General features: G+C 35.6%; 3 protein-coding genes and 1 pseudogene across 5 annotated transcripts; 2 read left to right on the forward strand and 2 right to left on the reverse strand.

Moving 5' to 3' along the window:
• The first annotated feature begins 1,225 nt into the window (after positions 1 to 1,225).
• On the forward strand, positions 1,226 to 6,400 carry ATMS1 (Cobalamin-independent synthase family protein). 2 transcript variants are annotated; one of them, XM_012215022.3, is made up of 12 exons: positions 1,226 to 1,383; positions 2,561 to 2,923; positions 3,022 to 3,109; positions 3,227 to 3,354; positions 3,452 to 3,843; positions 3,928 to 4,091; positions 4,378 to 4,458; positions 4,543 to 4,709; positions 4,809 to 4,914; positions 5,038 to 5,288; positions 5,436 to 5,637; positions 5,738 to 6,400. In XM_012215022.3, the coding sequence occupies exons 2-12, from the start codon at positions 2,574 to 2,576 to the stop codon at positions 6,104 to 6,106; spliced, it is 2,298 nt and encodes a 765-aa protein (XP_012070412.1). In that variant the 5' UTR covers positions 1,226 to 1,383; positions 2,561 to 2,573; the 3' UTR covers positions 6,107 to 6,400. The 2 variants fall into 2 exon arrangements, with proteins under 2 accessions (XP_012070412.1, XP_012070413.1); XM_012215023.4 differs by having other exon boundaries at positions 1,245 to 1,383; positions 2,570 to 2,923.
• A 423-nt stretch (positions 6,401 to 6,823) lies between these two features.
• LOC105632599 (double-stranded RNA-binding protein 1) lies at positions 6,824 to 12,101 on the forward strand. Its single transcript, XM_012215024.4, has 6 exons — positions 6,824 to 7,355; positions 7,452 to 7,613; positions 9,548 to 9,783; positions 9,912 to 10,128; positions 10,784 to 11,083; positions 11,543 to 12,101. The coding sequence occupies exons 1-6, from the start codon at positions 7,115 to 7,117 to the stop codon at positions 11,809 to 11,811; spliced, it is 1,425 nt and encodes a 474-aa protein (XP_012070414.1). The 5' UTR covers positions 6,824 to 7,114; the 3' UTR covers positions 11,812 to 12,101.
• On the reverse strand, positions 7,620 to 8,962 carry LOC105632680 (cationic amino acid transporter 1 pseudogene; annotated as a pseudogene).
• A 221-nt stretch (positions 12,102 to 12,322) lies between the features above and the next one.
• LOC105632600 (MIF4G domain-containing protein / MA3 domain-containing protein) lies at positions 12,323 to 18,436 on the reverse strand. Of its 2 annotated transcripts, none has more exons than XM_012215026.3 (14): positions 18,342 to 18,436; positions 17,830 to 17,865; positions 17,633 to 17,727; positions 16,633 to 17,524; positions 16,484 to 16,551; positions 16,090 to 16,172; positions 15,342 to 15,441; positions 15,009 to 15,094; positions 14,441 to 14,523; positions 14,191 to 14,318; positions 14,003 to 14,104; positions 13,340 to 13,633; positions 13,077 to 13,199; positions 12,323 to 12,794 (listed from the first exon to the last, which is right to left on the reverse strand). In XM_012215026.3, exons 2-14 carry the CDS (start codon positions 17,831 to 17,833, stop codon positions 12,414 to 12,416), a joined length of 2,439 nt encoding a protein of 812 aa, XP_012070416.1. In that variant the 5' UTR covers positions 17,834 to 17,865; positions 18,342 to 18,436; the 3' UTR covers positions 12,323 to 12,413. The 2 variants fall into 2 exon arrangements, 1 of the variants encoding a protein (XP_012070416.1); XR_002284206.2 differs by having other exon boundaries at positions 12,654 to 12,794; positions 13,077 to 13,194.
• Positions 18,437 to 19,169: the final 733 nt, after the last annotated feature.

Below are 19,169 nucleotides of genomic sequence, written 5' to 3' on the forward strand. Positions count from 1 at the left end.
GATTCGGTGTAAAAACTGATACCGCTGTCGTTTAGGATACCACCAATGATCATCATCATCTCGTTAGCCATTTTGGTTTCATTTGGTTTTGCGTCGTAAAATTATATTAAAACATTACGCAAGAAGTTTTTATTTATGAAATAATTATCTTACATTTAACGATTTAAATTTAAAATTTCTAAATAGTTACGTTTATAATTAAAGTGTACCATTTTATTAGCACGAGCTTTCTTAATTGGTGCAATTAATTGAACTAAATTCAAATCAAAATATATTATAAAACTAAATAATAGAGTTTTCAATATTATTTTAATTAAATAATAATTCTTAAACTTAAATTTTGATAAACCTATTGGAGGAAAGATTGCTATTGCAATTAGAATGTTATTCGAAACAAAAGGAAAACTTTAGAATAATTTTATTTTTAATAAAATAAAATTATGTTTTACTTTGTAAACTATATCAAATAAAGATAAAGTAATTTTATTTAAAGGTATTGAATTGGCAATATAATGGTTCTTATGTGAAAAAATAGCTAAATATAAGTAAACTCATTACTCATTTATTAAATAATTCAATAAAAAGAATTTTTAAACTCATTTTAGATTAAAAGATAAGTTTCAAACTAAATTCAAATCTTAATACTATAAAATCGATCCAAATCGGTTTAAATTCAATTATTTTAAATCAAATTAATTATTTTAAACTAAAAAATAAATTCGATTAGTTATATATGATAGTGGAACTATAACAAAAAAATCAATGATATTACATATCTAAATGGTAATTAAATTTATAAAATAACTATTCTAATTTCATTATAATAAGTTAATTTGATTTGATTTTTCGGTAGAAAATCTAGAAGTGCTCGCCCTTATTCCAACTCATCAATTATCATTTAGCTCATTCTTCAAATTACCCATATTTTATTTTTAAATTTTTTTATTTGAAAAGTGTTAATTTTTTTTTTTTTTTAAAGCCTCGTCTAGGAGAAAAATAAATACACGAATAAGTACGGCAGTGAATGTGGGAGGAATAAATTAATTAATGAAGGTATGGGCCCCAGAGGATCTGCCAATTAGTCAGCTATCAGCGTTAAATCCACGCTCCAGCATGAGAGCGTACAGTTGAAAAACCTGGTAGCTGTTAATAATACTGGCATACCTTAAAAAAACAAATACAAGGTGAAAAAAAGAAAAAAAAAAAAAAAAGCAATCACATCTCAGATCTACTACCACTCGAAGTCTGCCAGCATTTGCCTCCCTCGCCTCTATAAATAACACAAAACACAGACTCCATAATTCGTGCCGTTCTCTTCTCTCCCTCTTCTCTATAAGGACTCGAAGGAACCAGTCTCACTACCTCCGGTTCTATATCCGAAAGGTATGGTTCGGTTCCTTCCACTTCTAAGCTAAGCTTTCATGCTGTAAATGCTATAACAGACTCTGTTGATTGAATCTCTGCTCGTTTAATTTTCAATCCTTTGATCATGTCAAACATGCTGTTAGAAACATAATCTATTGCTATATTCACTCCCTTTGCTTGGTCTGTTTTTAATAAGTTGAAAAAAAAAAGAAAAAAAATCCATAAAAACTTTGTTTTCGGACGAGATCTGGTGAGTGTGTCTTTGTGCTGGATTTTGAAACATTTCGGAATTTTGATCTTAGTTTTTTTGTGCCCTTTCAGTAATGGATCCAGTAGTTTGTTGTTCTGGGATTTCTAGATCTGATGTTGAACTTCTATTTGTTTGTGTAGATCGAATTTAGAAATATTTAGTTTCTTGTATAAGTTCATGCGTAGGAAATAGTATGCTAATTCTAATATAAGATTCATTTGTGCTTCATGTTAAATTTAGATCTGCATTTCTAGTGCATATAAATTAGTTCAATTGAGATCTAACATATTCCATTTGAAATTGTCTGATTTTGGTGTACTTTGAAACTTCAAGTTGATAAACTCTTCAGTCTTCCCTCCGGAATTGTAATATCCATTTTCTCTTTTTGCATGTTCATAGTTACCGTGGTTCTAGTATTGCAGGCTTGGAATTATTAAAGATTAGGGAGAACAGGGTAGGAGGTTCCTATTCCATAACCCCCTTGTTGAACCATTTTTGCGTTTTGCTTTTACTTACTGCTTTTAAAACATAGCACTCTAGATCTTGAATATTGTAGTTGATTCTCCTAGAAAGGTTGTTGGTGTGTCTTTTATATCTCTTTTCGTTTGCTGTCTCTAGATCTCAATGATATATTTATTAAACCACTAAGCCTCTTTTTTATTTTTTTTATTTTAACTTGTGTCTTGCTTTCCACTTTACTGCATGTCTCAAATCTCTGTCCATTCTGTACTGAGTATTTCTCTAATTTCTTGCCATTGAAGTTATGTGACGCATCCTGGTAATGCTTAAATAAAAATAGGGGTCCATGTCATCTGAACCTGATTTTTATAATCTCCTCGGACACATGCAGCTTGATATCTTTTTGTTTACTTTATTCTAAAAGCGCATATTAAAAGGTCATTCTGTTTTGCATTTTCTGACTTAATTTTATGTTGTTTTGATTAGAAAAAACAGAACAATGGCTTCTCACATTGTTGGATACCCTCGTATGGGCCCCAAGAGAGAGCTTAAGTTTGCATTGGAATCTTTTTGGGATGGGAAGAGCAGCGCTCAGGATTTGGAAAAGGTAGCATTTGAGCTCAGGGAATCTATCTGGAAGCAGATGGCTGGTGCTGGGATCAAATACATCCCCAGCAATACTTTCTCTTACTATGATCAGGTGCTTGACACCACAGCATTGCTTGGGGCTGTTCCACCCAGGTATGGCTGGAACGGTGGTGAGATTGGATTCGATGTGTACTTCTCCATGGCCAGAGGAAATGCCTCTGTCCCTGCTATGGAAATGACCAAGTGGTTCGACACCAACTAGTAAGTGGCAACTATTGCAGATGCCTTATTTTTCTGGTATTTTTATATCATCTTCTCATAACAGCTTTACTGACTTATTTGGTAATTTCTTGATTCAGCCATTTCATTGTCCCTGAATTGGGACCTGATGTCAAATTCTCTTATGCTTCTCACAAGGCAGTGACTGAATACAAGGAGGCCAAGGCGGTATGTATCGTGTGATTGGGGCTATTTTGTCTTTCGTTGGTTTCTCTATATTGGTGTTATTTAATTCAAGTTGCTAAAAATTTCTTAGAGATTTGACTTTCTTCCTCTCTTATACAGCTCGGAATAGATACAGTTCCTGTCCTTGTTGGCCCTGTCTCTTACTTGTTACTTTCTAAACCTGCTAAGGGTGTGGAGAAAACCTTTTCTCTTCTCTCCCTTCTTGGAAAGATCCTTCCAGTCTACAAGTAAGAATTTGAACTCGATGCTTGTTATGTTGTAGTTCTTTATATGTATATAAATGTGAATTTGCTAACTTTTTGTGATAATTATTACCACCTTTAGGGAGGTTATTTCAGAGCTTAAAGAAGCTGGTGCATCCTGGATTCAGTTTGACGAGCCTACGCTTGTTATGGACCTTGATTCTCACAAATTGCAAGCATTTACTGATGCCTACTCTGAGCTTGAGTCAACTCTATCCGGCTTGAATGTTGTTGTCGAGACCTACTTTGCTGATGTACCTGCTGAGGCATTCAAGACCCTCACATCTTTGAAGGGTGTCACTGGATATGGTTTTGATTTGGTTCGTGGAACTAAAACTCTTGACTTGATCAAGAGTGATTTCCCCAAGGGGAAATACCTATTTGCTGGAGTGGTTGATGGAAGGAACATCTGGGCCAATGATCTTGCTTCTTCTCTCAGCACCCTTCAGGAACTTGAGGGCATTGTTGGCAAAGGTACTAATCCAACTTGCATTTTTCTGCCACTTAGATTTAGATTTTTTTCGACGTACATGAGTTGATTATGTTTTCTCTTTGCAGACAAACTTGTAGTCTCCACCTCTTCCTCACTTCTGCACACTGCTGTTGATCTCGTCAATGAGACCAAGTTGGACCAGGAAATCAAATCATGGCTTGCATTTGCTGCCCAGAAAGTTGTTGAAGTGAATGCATTGGCCAAGGCCTTGGCTGGTGAAAAGGATGAGGTATATCTCTTATTTCAATTGTAACTACCGACCTAATATGTTTTGATATAGTAGAACTCACATTTTGGTAAATTAGCTAGGGTACTTGAGCTGCTCGTGGACTTTAATTTGGTAGGGAGGAGTAACTAGCCGTCTTTTTTTAACCAATCACTTGATGAAAAATCTTGCTGAGTTGGTTTGGGCCTGATTGCTAGTTAATTTGGCTTTTGAAATCATTGTCATTTTTTTTTCTTCAACAAAGTTTCTTCATCAGTTCATTACTCACTTCTTCTGGTTTGACTTTCAGGCTTTCTTCTCTGCTAATGCAGCTGCTCAGGCCTCAAGGAAGTCCTCCCCAAGAGTGACCAATGAGGCTGTTCAAAAGGCGGTAAGTACTTTAATTCTCTTTATACGCCTCCAAGCCCTGCTCAAATCCTTTTGTACTTACCATGAATTCTTCCTGCTTTCTCAGGCTGCTGCTTTGAGAGGTTCTGACCACCGCCGGGCTACAAATGTTAGTGCTAGACTAGATGCTCAACAGAAGAAGCTTAATCTCCCAATCCTCCCAACTACAACTATTGGGTCCTTCCCACAGACCATCGAACTCAGGAGAGTTCGCCGTGAATACAAAGCAAAAAAGTGAGTGAGTCATAAAAGCAATTATTATTTTTGCTATCCATGTGAAATTAATATTTTGAGATTTTGTTAATTAATGTAATTTTCTACTGTTATCTGCAGGATCTCTGAAGAGGAATACACTAAAGCTATCAAGGCGGAAATTAACAAAGTTGTCAAACTCCAAGAGGAACTTGATATTGATGTTCTCGTCCATGGGGAGCCTGAGGTGAACTTTTCTCCACAGATATTTATTAGAAAAAAAAAAAATGAAATAACAAATGTCTGCTTTCTATGCTTAGAACATTGATTTCTGATCTTTCGACTAAACTGGGCCATTCATTTATTGCAGAGGAATGATATGGTTGAATACTTTGGAGAGCAGTTGTCAGGTTTTGTCTTCACAGTCAATGGATGGGTGCAATCCTATGGATCACGGTGTGTGAAGCCACCAATCATCTATGGTGATGTGAGCCGCCCCAACCCAATGACTGTTTTCTGGTCCTCTACAGCTCAGAGCATGACTGCCCGCCCAATGAAGGGAATGCTTACAGGCCCTGTAACCATTCTCAACTGGTCCTTTGTCAGGAATGACCAGCCCAGGTATAAAGCAACAAATAAAGCAACAATCTTATAAAGCAAAAATCTTAAAATGTTAAAACAAAAGTGAAACAGGAACTCACCACTTTTTGTTGGCTGTTCTTTTATATTCAGTTTGATTTAACATGATACATTTGCCCAATTTTCCAGATTTGAGACATGCTATCAGATCGCTTTGGCAATTAAGGATGAAGTGGAGGATCTTGAGAAGGCCGGTATCAATGTTATCCAAATTGACGAGGCTGCTCTGAGAGAAGGGTTGCCTCTTAGGAAGTCTGAGCAAGCTTTCTACTTGGACTGGGCCGTGCACTCCTTTAGAATTACCAACTGCGGAGTACAAGACACCACCCAGGTTTATATCCCACTTCTTACGACTCAAATTTGCATCTATCTGTTTTATTTTTTCCTATAGTTTCTATTGTTTTATTGACTATTCTTGGCATTTACTTCAGATTCACACTCACATGTGCTACTCCAACTTCAATGACATTATTCACTCAATCATCAATATGGATGCTGATGTGATCACCATTGAGAACTCTCGATCCGATGAAAAGCTTCTCTCCGTCTTCCGCGAGGGAGTGAAGTATGGTGCTGGAATTGGCCCTGGTGTTTATGATATCCACTCTCCTAGAATACCTTCAACTGAGGAGATTGCTGACAGAATTAACAAGATGCTTGCGGTTCTCGAGAAGAACATCTTGTGGGTTAACCCTGACTGTGGTCTCAAAACTCGCAAGTACTCTGAGGTCAAGCCTGCTCTAAAGAACATGGTTGCTGCAGCTAAGCTACTCCGCACCGAGCTTGCCAGTGCCAAGTGAGTTTTTCAAGATACAGTGGGAGTGTAATCCTCCGAAATGGGTTGATTCTTACTGAAAGAGAAAAAATGGAATACTATTGATTCAATAACTGTGTTTTATGATGAAATACCTAGTAGGCACAATATGCCCAGAGGGCCCTGATTTTTTTTTTTCTTCAGCTTATTTTTCTCTCTTTCAATATTTTGTAGTTTGTTTTTGCCTCTAATTTGTTTGAAAGGCATTGCAAATTTGCAATTTGCTTAGTGTACCTTGCGATGGAAATCAATTGAATGTCATTACCATTTTGTGCATTAACTGGTTTGCTACTGCTCAAATTCTTTGCTTAAGTTGACAATTGCATAATAATTGTATGGCCTTTTACTTTGATAATTCCATAAAAAAGATAGATAATTTCATACATTAAGCCATGTCAAAAAGATCGTATCGATCGGAATTAAAAAATTTAGTTTAATTTGCCTTTAACTGGTATATTATATTCCTCTAATTTGCATTAAATGATCAAACAAATTCAATTTTCAGTAAAACTAAAATAAAAAACAATTTTTTTAGTTTTTTAATTAATAAATTTATGAGTTAAAAAAAATATTTTTAGTTAAAAATATTAAAAATCTTTTAGATGTTTTATTTTTTAATAATAAAAAATTGAGATTTTTAATTATTTAATGCAAATTGAAAGGATAAAATGTCAAAAGAATTAGTAATTTTTATATTGCGTTCGATTTGATGACACAAGCCAAAAATGAGCATTACTCCTTTGTTTACACTTTACAGTTTGACATAGAACAATGATATCACAATCTCCGCCGTGTCACGATAAACCCCCGGCGAAGTTTCCTTTGCGTTTGGTTAAATCTTTAAAATTATTCGACTTCTTCGTTAATCTCTCACTTTAAAATTGCTTTGGCTCAAAGCGATTCTCGTTTCTCGCGCTACAAATAGTACCGGTACTGCGCCTCGTCAATTTCCATTTCCATTTGAGAGAGATAGGGGAAAGCAAGTAGAAGAGAGATGTATAAAACGAAATTGCAGGAGCTCTGCCACCAGAAAATATGGAACTTGCCCTCTTATGATACTACTAAAGAAGGACCTGATCATGATCCTCGCTTTCGAGTAACTGTTACTGTCAATGGCCTCTCATTTCATTCCCAATCTCCTTTCAGATCTTCTAAACATGCTCAAAACGACGCCGCTAAGGTCGCCTTCGATCACTTTTCTACCGGTGGCTCCTCCCTCCCTTCGTCTCCACCTGGTAATGTTAATTTCCCTACATAAGCAAATGCTGGCGTCCTTATCGTTATTTTAATGTAATAATAATTTTTTTTTTTTTTTATTGTAATTCCTACAGTTGTAAATACTGATTTGAATGAGAATCTTTCCTCTGGAAGGACCTTGCCACTGAGTGTACAAGAAACAAATCAGAATACGCAAAGGAATGAACCAGCTGCAAATCAGATTAGGCAAAAGAATGAACCAGCTGCAATCTTTAAAGTTGATGACAAATTCACAGGTGATAACAAATTTATTTTATATGTAAATTTTTTGTGTCTTTTTGTTTCTGTTTGGTATTTTTCTTTGGAGTTTTCTTATCTTTAGCAGCATCATAAGTAGCATGTAGACCAAATAGAAAATAGTAAACCAGCAAAACAACAGTCCAAATACCAAACCTTTCGAAGGATTTCGCATCAATCGATCCAAGAAGGAAAATGTTGAGAATAATCGAAGCAGGTGGTATCCACATGGCACTAATGGAACACCCCATAATTTTGGAGCTCTTGCTTTTGGAACAAAAACACTTAGTACTAGTGTAGCCAATAACCATATGGGTATAGTAATAACATAGCCAATCCATCCATCTCCACCTGCACCCCATATAGCAGCAGTTGCAATAGAAGAGCCAAGAATTACCAAAATGCATAGTATCAACTTCATCCGATTTGCTATGTTGTAACTTCAGGAACATAGTAACGGTGAACAAGAAGTGATATTGCAACGAGCATGAAAATAAACGATGTGGAGATGGATAAAAGATTGTATAATATATTAAGCTTTGTGAAAAAAGCAATAATAGCAGTTGCAGTAAGCATGACAATAGTTGCATTCATAGGAGTTCCGGTTCTTAAATTAACCTGAGCTAGCCATTGTGGCATCATGAGTACGAGCAATGTCAGTGAGATAGCGGGCTTGACCCACTGCAGAAACAAGCAAAACTGTTGTCATCCCTTTTAATGCACCTGCAGCAACAATGTAGTTTGCCCAATCCCATCCAACCAGTTGAAAGGCTACAGAAAATGGAGCATCTGCATCAATTTGGTTGTATGGAACCATAAGGCATAATGTTGCAGCTAGTATACAATATAGCAATGTAGTTATTGCCATTGAACCTACTAGACCACTAGGAATATCACGAGCAGGGTTTTTGGTCTCTTCTTCCATTGTAGAAACTGCATCAAACCCAACATAAGCAAAGAGAAGCACAGCAGCTGCATTAAAAATACCTCGAGGGCCATATGGAGCAAAATCTCTGTAATTTTTTGTGTCCGCATTAGTAAGGTCTGCAATAATTATAAAGAGAATTACTGCAATGTGGACAATGGATGCAATGTAGTTGAAGTGAGAAGAGCCCTTAGTGCTAAAAACTGCAAGAATGCAAATGACGGCTGTAATCCCAACAGCAATGGGGTCAAGATGTTTGTAGTCATCAGGAAGGCTGTGGGCTATGATACGGAAGTCATCAGGTTTGTGGTTGCAGAGAGTGGCAAAATAAGATGTCCATGAATGGGCCACCGCAGCTCCACCTATTACATACTCAAGAAGGATATTGCCAGCGGTGATGAGTGCCATGAAGTCGCCTAGTTCTACCCTTAAGTAAGCAAATGAACTGCCTGATCGTAATGGAAGAACAAATCATATTAACGTGCTTCATTGTATAAATTTCTTGGAGACAAATGAAGATTCATAAGGGGCTTAGATTATAAGATTTTTTTACCCATCACTTGAGATGCTACGATTCTAATTAAGCAAAACTCTTTTAAGAAAACCGAGTACCACTATTCTTCTTGTTTTTATTTTTAGTCTTGAAAGTCTTTCTTAAAATAAAGATTTTCCTTTGCTCTAATGGTTTTGCTATGCAATCCTGTATTATTTTGAAACAAACTTCTTGTCATTCAAATCGTGAGTTTTGCCGCTTTCTTGTGACGGGAATGGGTAAATGTACCACAGTAGTGATATAGCATTTTTTTTGCTTAATCGTTTTTTGTTTGGGTTATCTAGGTAAGACTTGAAGGGTAACTCTAGAAAGTAAATAAATTTTGGTTGAAGAAGGCAATGACAACACTTGAACCTTGTAAATTTATTTTGTAACTTAAAATTTGCTCCATTATTAGTTTTCTTAGAAGTCATTTTTTTATATGCTAAAGATGGAATGTCTCTTTTGGCTTATAGATGTGCAACGTTTGTTCAAAAACCAGCTGCAAAGCTTTGCTCAAAAGAGAGGCCTTACCCTCCCTGTGTATTCTTGCGAATGTTTGGGTCCACCTCATGCAAGTCGCTTTAAGGCTAAGGTTACAATTGATGAAAAGACCTATGAGAGTCAGGAATTTTTCCCAACGTTAAGCAAGGCTGAAAATGCTGCTGCAAAAGCTGCACTGATGTCATTGGCACCTGATGGAGTTGAAGAGGCTAGTCTTTTATTAACTCTTTGTCCTTATCATTTCCTTGTGGACGTTCACTAATTTGATGTTCTTCTTGCATTCTGAATTTCTCGTGATTGTATTTATTGTTCTACTTTATTCTGTTTTGTTTTCAGGATGAATCTGCTTACAAAAACCTTTTACAAGAACTGGCTCAGAAAGAATGTTATTGTTTGCCATCTTATACCACAGCAAAATCGGGTGAACCTCATCTACCGACATTTGTTTCAACTGTGGAGGTAGAAGGAGAGTCATTTACAGGGCAGGAAGCAAGAACTAAGAAGCAAGCAGAGTTGAGTGCAGCAAAGGTTGCTTATACAGCTCTAAAACAGCGTAAGTATAGACAAATATTTTATACATGTCCATTAACGTACATATGATTATGTTTGTATACTTTCATGCTTTAGATATTCTCTTATTTGGGAAGTGTATTTTGCTCCATGACCCAAATTCTTGATTTTTATATCAATAATTGTTTAATTGGTAAGATGTTAGTTAACTTTGTGGCAACAACCTTTTGATTGATATGATAAATGCCATTGGCAAGATTCATACTCAAGTTCTGACCATAATACTAGATCAAAGGTTTGTTTCTAGTTGATGCTTAGTGATTCCATTCCAAGAACTTAGTTGTCAACTAGTTCTTGATAATTAGAATTTCAGATTGCTATCATTCTTGTTCTATGGTTGCTAAAAAGGTGGAAGAAAAGGAAAGGGAAGAAGAGGTTCTTTTTTAATAAAGTCACAAGTAAGGTGTGATGGGAAGAAATATTTCCCCTTCTTGACAAAATAGAAATTCATATGGGTTTTTTCATGCCAAAAAAGAATGCATTGGAGGATAATCTGATGTTAGCTTCTAAATTTTTGCGTTATCTCATATTAAACACAGTGCAATACATTCCATGACATATTTGCTTAAATAGGAAACCAGGTCAGTAATGAAGGATAATCGAATGTAGTTCTTGATAAAATGTTATGGCTTCTTCAGGCAACTCAAGGCAGAGCCTTGTAACTTCTAGTTTGGGCAACTCAAGTAACAGCCCTGTGGCCACATGTCCTGGAAACTCAAGTCAGAGCGATCTGGCTTCCTGTTCTGGCAATTCAAGCCAATTCCCTGTGGCTTCTTGTTTATACAATCCAATTCAGAGTGCTTCAAGTTTGTCAACTCCTCAGGAGGGACAAAAAGTTGTTCAATTGCCTTCTTCGCTGTCAGATTTCACTGCTTTTCTTGAAAAGAATGTTCAACCTATATTGCCCGAGCAAAAACAACAAGCTGAAGAGGATAAAGGTGAATGTTTTGAAAAGCTCCTATAACTATGACTTTATTAATGACTGCACTCTTATTGATTAGCATGCTTATAACTTAACATGATAAATCATAAAAAGTGAAGTTTTCTTTGACTTTTTTTGTTCTTTTTTTCCCCCCTAAATGTCATTATATTAACCAATATATTTACAAGAATGGCAGGAAAAATGAAAAAGATGAAGATCAGTAGACCTTAATGTTCTACCTGCCATTATCCCTTTATTTTCTGATGCAAGCACAGTTCAGAACTCATTTTTTCAATATTAGAATTTTATGTTTGCATGATAAGGGCAATATATGCATTGTGAATGGTGGTGCATTTATGCAGACAGCTGCTAGTTTATTTGACATGGACCATCTTTTGATTATTTTGGCAAATTGCAATCTATCAATTTACTACACTTTGTCTAATTTTATGATACATCATTGAAATGTTGACAGCAATTGCTGAAGTTATCAGTTGTGATCGCCCAGTCACATCTCCAGGACCAGAAAGCAGCCCAGCTCAGAAGAGACCATCCACACCTTCCGCATCTTCTGTCACCATCTCAGCTGCAGGTATTGAGCAGCCTGTTGGAACAGATACTCCACGCCACAATAAGGTTATTGTTCATCCACGTGGGACAAACATGGCGTATCCTCCAGGCAGCACAGTATTATCCACGAGCGATGGCAATTGGGTTGCTGTGCGCACACCTTTATCCAATTAGTAAAGCTTGATAGTTGCCCGTAGAAACTGTTGCTGACAATTTATTCACCTTGCTCTGAATTTTGGAGTTTGAATCAGAAAACTGCCTCATGCATGTGAATTTGTGATTTGGTGAAATACCAATTAAGCAATTGCTGAATTCCCGCCACTCTTCTACCTTTATTATAGAAAATGGAAATTGCTACAGCAATTTCTTTTTGGAGGCCAATAATTATATAGGATACTTTACAGGAATAATAATTGTCCCAAAAAAAAAAAAAGATATTGTCCAAAATAAAATTTGATTTCATATTTATTGTCCATTTTTTTGTTTTAAGTTTGATTTTTTAATTCTCTGATATATTCTTATTTAATTTGTCTTATTACTAACAATTTCTCATTGAATTGGCATAATATTAATGTAATGATATATTAAGAAAATAATAAGTAATATTTATTACTTAAGCTATATTTATTAATTTTTCTTAATCTTTATGAAAATAAAATTAAGCTCATCTTTGTGAGATAGAAAGAACTACAAAATTCTTATAATTCATTTAATTTGATTCCCAAGTCAGTCCGCTACATTTAAACGAGAAAAAAAAAAAAAGCAGAATCCTTAACTCAGATAAGGAATCCTTCCATACTGTTGAGGGCTTTCTTTGCAACCTTGAATTTGTTAGCAGCTGCATTGTTAGTTTTGATAACATACTCTCTGATGAAGAATTCAATGCCATGGCGAAGACTTTCCAGCTCCGGCTCTTTAGCTATACATGTAAACATGTTCCATACATCCTTGTCAGGATACTCAAATATGGCCTCGAATAGTATCCGAAAATGCATGATCCTCTTTGATGTCAGCTGTCCAGCATCACTCAAATCACTCTTTAAAATTGAAAGAGAGAGGGTCCCAGAGGCGACCATTTCCGCTACGAATTTCGCTAGGTGCATTGATCTCAAAAGCTCCATTGACTCGAGCTGTTTGAAGTGATCCCAAATGCAAAACTACACAATCATACCAGAAAACAAATATTCTGATATATTAATCTGTCTTCTTCAATCACTGAACCAAAAATCATTAAAAATATATATATATATATCAAAGCTATAGATTTTCTTGTATTCTTTTCCCTTTAAGCCAGCCAGGCATTAATAACCCTCTGCATCTTTGTTAATTGTATACTCCAAAACTCTACATTTTTCCTACACTACATTTGGCCCCCCTTTTTTTTTTTCTAGTTTTATAATATGCGACCTAACGGTCTAAAGAGAGAGATAATGTCATACCCGTAAAGTCGTTTTGTGGTTCCTGTCATGTTTACACAACTTGGAAGCCAGGACAGTGTAATATTTATTGAACACCTTCTCTTGCAAGCAGCATTCTACGAGGACTCGCATAATCTCTCTGTCCTGTGTAGACAAAGCGTGAGAAACATAATTAAATGTGAAGGAACACAATAGAAATTTTTTGGGGTGGGGGGGGGGGGGGGTTGGTGTTAGAGGGATAAGAGAGCAAGTGTTTGAAGAGAAAAGATTCCAGAGAGACCCACCTGTTGTCCAGGCAAATACAATCTCAGAAGCTTCTCAAATGCATCAAGGTAGTCCTCTCCACTCATTATTATACAAAAGATTGCCTTTCTAGCGTCTGTATTCATCCTCTGTGAAGCAGCAAGCTGCAGCATCTTTTGTGCCTCTAGAACTTCTTTGTCAATTGTATTGGCAACCTCTTCAACATCATCTGGCTTAGAAGTTATATCGCCAGACAACCACCATTGACCCTTCTTGTCAGGATCAAGTAGCTTGCTCCATTTGAGCCCTCTAATAAGAATTTCTCCAACTCCTAGCTGATGCATGGAAAAATCCATTAATAATTATGATTACAGAATATATCTGCGTGAAGAAAACTGTAATTGTAAGCATGACCATGACAACAGTGTGCATGCACAAATAAGCTTGTGGACTTCACTTTAAATATTTGGTGAACAATATCAGAGAAAATAACATATTATTACTTTACAAACTATAGTTGATGACAAGCCAAATGTCAGCTTATATGCTTGTATTCATATGAATTAACCTCCCTAGAGGCCTAATATGCCAGCATAGTTGGTTGTCATGTTATTGATAAGGTGTAAATTTGAAAGAAAGAGCGTCCCTTATTGATTATAAGAGGTATACAACTTAAAGAACAAAAAAACAAAAATAGCAAAGACCTTTTGCAGCCATTTTTTTATCCTAGTGTGTTGTGCAGTATCTTCTTTAGGTCTCTTCTTGTTGTTTTTGATATCACATATGGTTTCGAGCATGAATTCCATCTGCAAAAGTTACCAGGTAAAATTACTTGTGAATTAGCAGAAGAAATGGTGGAAGATTGTTAAAGGATCTTCTGGAGTAGCTTTACTCTTTTTCCAATAATTTTAGCCTGGTCTCCTTCAATAGAGGTCTTTATTTCATTCACCCTACTCTGAACACTCTCGATGAAGTTTTTCATGGCAGTAGGATCATCGCCCCTTATTTTCATGCCACAACCTGAAAAATTAATGACAATTTACATTACACACGAATACATGATTGGTTGGACAAGTACATAAACATGCTAAAATAGCAGTACAACCATAATAAAGAAATTAAGGGTTAAACACAATACTTACATTGTAAAAGTGTCAAGATAGTGGAGACATCAATCTCTTCCAACCGCTTGCTCAACATAATTAGGAAGTCATATATCAAATCGCTGAAAAGCATGCAAATATTTTCATTAACATACACTTGGTGCTAAATTAATTAAATGGTGAAAACTGATATATTTTTGGCAGATATGTGAATAAAAACGGATGAAGTTCATATTGGGATTTGGCAATGAAATTGGTTCCAGATTCCATGAAGCTTATAAACTTATCATTGCAAAATGAAAAGGACTTTCCTGAAACAAGCAATCTCAGAACTAGCAGTACTAATTTGTTTCTCAATTGTGCTGTCAGTTCACAAATGCATATATCTGACCAGGCTGCCAACTACTGTGAAAAAAAAGATGGAACGATCTCCATATTAGAGTAAGCACATGTATCTAGAGTATAGACATCCACTTGAAGAGAGAGTCTCATCCAAAGATCCCTATTATCCAGAGCCCTTACATATGCTCCTCTAATACTGCCATAAACTTTCCTACTTTTGCACTTCTTACTATATTTTCTTTAGCAAAATTAACAGGTAACTTACCTAGAACAAACTCCAAATATGCATAAATAGGACAGCAGAAGAGTCAAATTTCGCAAGGAAAGGTTGTCTTCCTTAAGATACTCATCCTGCATGGCAAACAGAATTTCATTTTTGTCAGTAGAAAGAGAATTATTCTGAGTTCCAACAGCATAAACAATACAAGCATTAATTTCCCACAGAGAAGACACTTCTAAACCAATAGTGCTTTGAGCACTTCACACATTTCACAGCTTAAAACCAGAAAGTCTATTATCATCAATCTTGTAACCACAAAAATGAAAATGAGAAGTTCAGCCATAATGATGAGCTTCTTTTAAAACAGGTAAGGCGAACCTCAAAAGACCTAGCAAGTCCAGCCATAAGCTTTGCACTGAAGTCCATTCCAACAGAACAAGCCATGCCTGCAACAAAAGATGCAAAAACAGCAGCATACCTGTGAAAAAAGAAAAAAAAAAAAAAAAGCATCAGTCATATTGAACAGAAAACTTTAACAAACAGAGAGAGAGAGAGAGAGAGAATCAAATGCAACTGCTGTTTATCCGACAAGAACCAAACTGATCAAACTTGGAAGGTCATAAACTGCCAGACCACAAGTGTCATCTTTGAAAATATACAATCAGTAGGATTCAAATATAAAGTTATTTTTGCAATCCACATTCTACATATGTAATTCGAATAGTACCTCAATAAATTCTATTATTAACTCCAATCAGTCAGAAGGGAAAAAGGCAGAAAAAGACAACTTTTTGGAGGAATGCTATCAATATAGATTGTGAAACTCAGAACAAGTCACAACAAAATTAAATCCAGCAAGAAAACTTTCCACAGGAATGCTATGGTATAACTGCTTTGGAGTACAAGTGACAAATATGAAGCAAATAGACAAACAAATGAATTCATAAAAAGTGGCAAGATGTTCTCTTTCATCAATAAGAAAGATATGGAAAGAGAACAGGTGAAATGATTGAAATATTCGCTTAGCAATTTGAATTGTTACAATCATAATTTCGTCAATAACAAAACATGAGATAAGTCAAGAGTGTCAAGGAGATAAAAATGTGAAAGAAATAGGTTAACTCACTGTTCGTTGCCACGAGGACCGCCGGAGCAAGCTGCCAACACCTCATCACTGATAATTTGAGAACCGACACTTCGACTAACAGACTGCTAATGGATAAAATCAAGGAGTTAAAAAATGGCATTCATAAGCTGCCACAAGACAATGTCTCACAAACCATGATGACACTAGAATGGGAGATATGATATTTAGCTTCCAAATGCATATACTGATAGAAAAAAAAAATTATGAATGCTCCAAAGCTTCTATCAAGCAGTGTGTATTTTTTTTTTGGCCATCAAAGAATTAAAGTAGGAAAGATTGTAAATTTCTCTCAACTTTCACACAGTTATTCTTTCGATACGATTAGAAATATAACTTCTAAAAGCAATAAATTGCAGCAAGAAAGATAACATACACGGAAGATGGTAGCCATTTCTCCTGTAACAGATTCCACGTTGGATTCAGATAGCCTATTGAGAAGACCTGGAAGATATAGAAAATCAGAAAACAGTAAAATTTGAAGGGTGTAAAGTCCCAAAATTTACAATGGAGCTCAATTCATACCACGGACACGTCTACGGATTTGAGTATGCTCCTCTGGCTCATTCGCTGCCCGAGATCTCAAGTGAGGAGCCACATATTTCACACTACTTGCGACAGCAGGTGCATCGCTAGGAGTTTCCTGTAATGGAAACTCTGTTGGCTTTGAAGCACTGTAACTTGTGTCTCCTAGTAGGCAATCTTCCGTTTCTGTTGACTTCTTACTCCTCCTACGCCTCTTGCGCGAAGTTTTCTTTGCGGTACCTTCTCCCTGCCCCAACTCTGCGCATTTTTCCTGTCCCATCTCTGCATTAGATGTTTTGACTGGCTCTGGAACTCCACCCATAAAATTCACAGCTATATCATCCTCCAAACTTTCATCCAATGACTTTTTCTTCTTAGGTTTCTTATCAGAAATACCATTCTCAAGTCTCCCATTGGGAAACCCTTCATCATCTATGACATCATCAAAAGAATCATCCAAACATGGAATCCCATCTAATAAAAAATTTATTTCATCATCCATCCCCCTCAATTTTCCATCTTTCACCTTCAGTTCCTTAGCAAGTTTCCTCTCCAGTTTTAGATCCTCCTGTGCTAACGTGTCAGCATTTTTCATATCCATTTCAAGAAACTCTTCAAACTTTGTTTTGGACTTCCTCTTTAAACCCTTCCTTTCTTTCACTGTTGCTGAACTGGAGGAATGATTATTACTTAATGACTTTGTTTTAACTTCCATTGTCATTCCCACATCCATTTTCTCTGAACTCTGATTTCTCCTGAAGTTGGTATCTTGCTGTCTACCTTCTCTCTCACTAAAATTTTGAATAAATTTATTTTTTGATCTGTTTGCATTATTTGGCATTGAATCCTTAAACTTTCTCTGATGTTGAGCTCGCTTAACCTTTTGTCCTTTCTGTAAAATTAAACTAGCATCATTCTACTTCCCAAGTTACATAAAAATAAAAAAGATAAAAAAAGTTAGGAGAAGAAAAAAAACCAAGACATATCCTTGTAGTTGTACCTGATGTGCCAACCAAGATTCATTTTTTCTCTGTTTTTTTTCTTTCCGAGCTTCTTTTCGCTTTTCTCGGCGTGACTTTGGAGCACACATTCTTTCTGTAACAGAATCAATCCAAATAGACATTTACATTCGCTATATAAGTATTTACCAAAATAAAAAAATAATAATTCTGAAAATAATTAGGATTGAGGGCTTACCCATTGGTCCTAATCAAAATTACATAAAAAAATAAGCTGCAACAATGAAAGAGAGAAAAAGGAAAGAAAAAGAAAAGGTTAACCTTTATGTCTGGCTTAAAAATAAGAATTAATTATCTAAAAACAAGATAAATATGTAAGGGTTTAGTTAGTGCATCAAGTAAGTAAATGTGCAATTCATAGTAATCTAAATTACTGAAAAAAATTACGAAAAAACTGAACAGACTGAGCAAATTAATTCCACAAACAAAGTTTTGCTACGGAGAATCAAGTAAAAAGAACACAAACCATTTTCCAATTAATTGAACTAAATAGTAACCCCAAAAAGCAAAATAAAAAAGAAAAAGAAAGAAAGAAAAACTCCAGGTCAGTTTAATTTGAAGTATTTTTTATATATAATGAGAAGTAAATACCAGAGTCAAGATGCAAAGTTTCATTTCTTCGGAAACCAAACAGACAGTGAAGAACAATAAGAGTTAATAGTGTATGTTGTATCGGCAGTATCAACATACCTTAAAGAGCGTCGGCGACGCCGCCCGTTTAGCAGAGGACAAGGGAGGAAGAATTAACCAGTCGAGTCTTAACAAACACGGGTCTATTTCCTGATTTTCCCGCTATTTATAACAAAGTATTAAGCCCTTGTTGTATTTTTTATATATTATGGGCCTGAGATAGGATGATTAGGCTTCGGCCCGAGACAGGCCCAATTATTACAGAATCAAGCCGAGACATTCAAAACGACATCTATAACAATATTTTTGCTACCAAACTTTTCGGGGTGGAACTTTTCCCTAGATAAACTACAAAGTCGTTTTGATTAACCACGATCGACATGCTATTTGACGAGAGTTACAAATATTGATAGGAAAGTAGGAGATTTAAGAGTCTCTAGGTTACGACGTGATTATTTATTTATTTATTTATTTTTGTATAAATCACATCATATTACTGGGTCCGTCTAATCAGGCTCGGAATTTAGTCACAGTTAAGACTCTTGACCTCTCTCTATAAGTGTATTTAGTGAGAATCGAACCCAACAGCTCTTCACACATATGCTTAGCATGCATTTCCAACTGAGCCACGTAGATTGAACTTGGATTCCAATTATTTTGAAACTTAAATATCATTTATAATATATTAAGGTATGTGCAATTTAAGATTAGCACAACATTCATGTTCTTTTTTACGAATAGAGATTTTTTTTTTTTTTTTAACAAAATAAGGGTTAAAATTCAAATATATGATCTTTTGCATTAGAAGACATGACTGGATTATTGAGCTATTATCGTAATAACAACGTTTTTATATACCCATTTATTTTGCATCAGAATATTAGAAAA

The sequence above is a fragment of the Jatropha curcas genome, chromosome 2 (assembly GCF_041381405.1).
Source record: "Jatropha curcas cultivar XTBG-Jc1 chromosome 2, XTBG_Jcur_1.0, whole genome shotgun sequence".
In the NCBI taxonomy this organism is placed as follows: Eukaryota; Viridiplantae; Streptophyta; class Magnoliopsida; order Malpighiales; family Euphorbiaceae; genus Jatropha; species Jatropha curcas.

Coding starts and splice junctions, on each gene's coding strand:
- ATMS1 (XM_012215022.3), top strand. CDS start 2,574: ATGGCTTCTCACATTGTTGGATACCCTCGTATGGGCCCCAAGAGAGAG. Junction 3,355..3,451: donor AAGATCCTTCCAGTCTACAA/GTAAGAATTTGA, acceptor TACCACCTTTAG/GGAGGTTATTTCAGAGCTTA. Junction 5,638..5,737: donor GAGTACAAGACACCACCCAG/GTTTATATCCCA, acceptor CATTTACTTCAG/ATTCACACTCACATGTGCTA.
- LOC105632599 (XM_012215024.4), top strand. CDS start 7,115: ATGTATAAAACGAAATTGCAGGAGCTCTGCCACCAGAAAATATGGAAC. Junction 7,356..7,451: donor CCTCCCTTCGTCTCCACCTG/GTAATGTTAATT, acceptor TAATTCCTACAG/TTGTAAATACTGATTTGAAT. Junction 7,614..9,547: donor AGTTGATGACAAATTCACAG/GTGATAACAAAT, acceptor TTTGGCTTATAG/ATGTGCAACGTTTGTTCAAA.
- LOC105632600 (XM_012215026.3), bottom strand. Junction 15,095..15,341: donor GACTTGCTAGGTCTTTTGAG/GTTCGCCTTACC, acceptor TTTGCCATGCAG/GATGAGTATCTTAAGGAAGA. Junction 12,795..13,076: donor ACCACAAAACGACTTTACGG/GTATGACATTAT, acceptor ATGATTGTGTAG/TTTTGCATTTGGGATCACTT.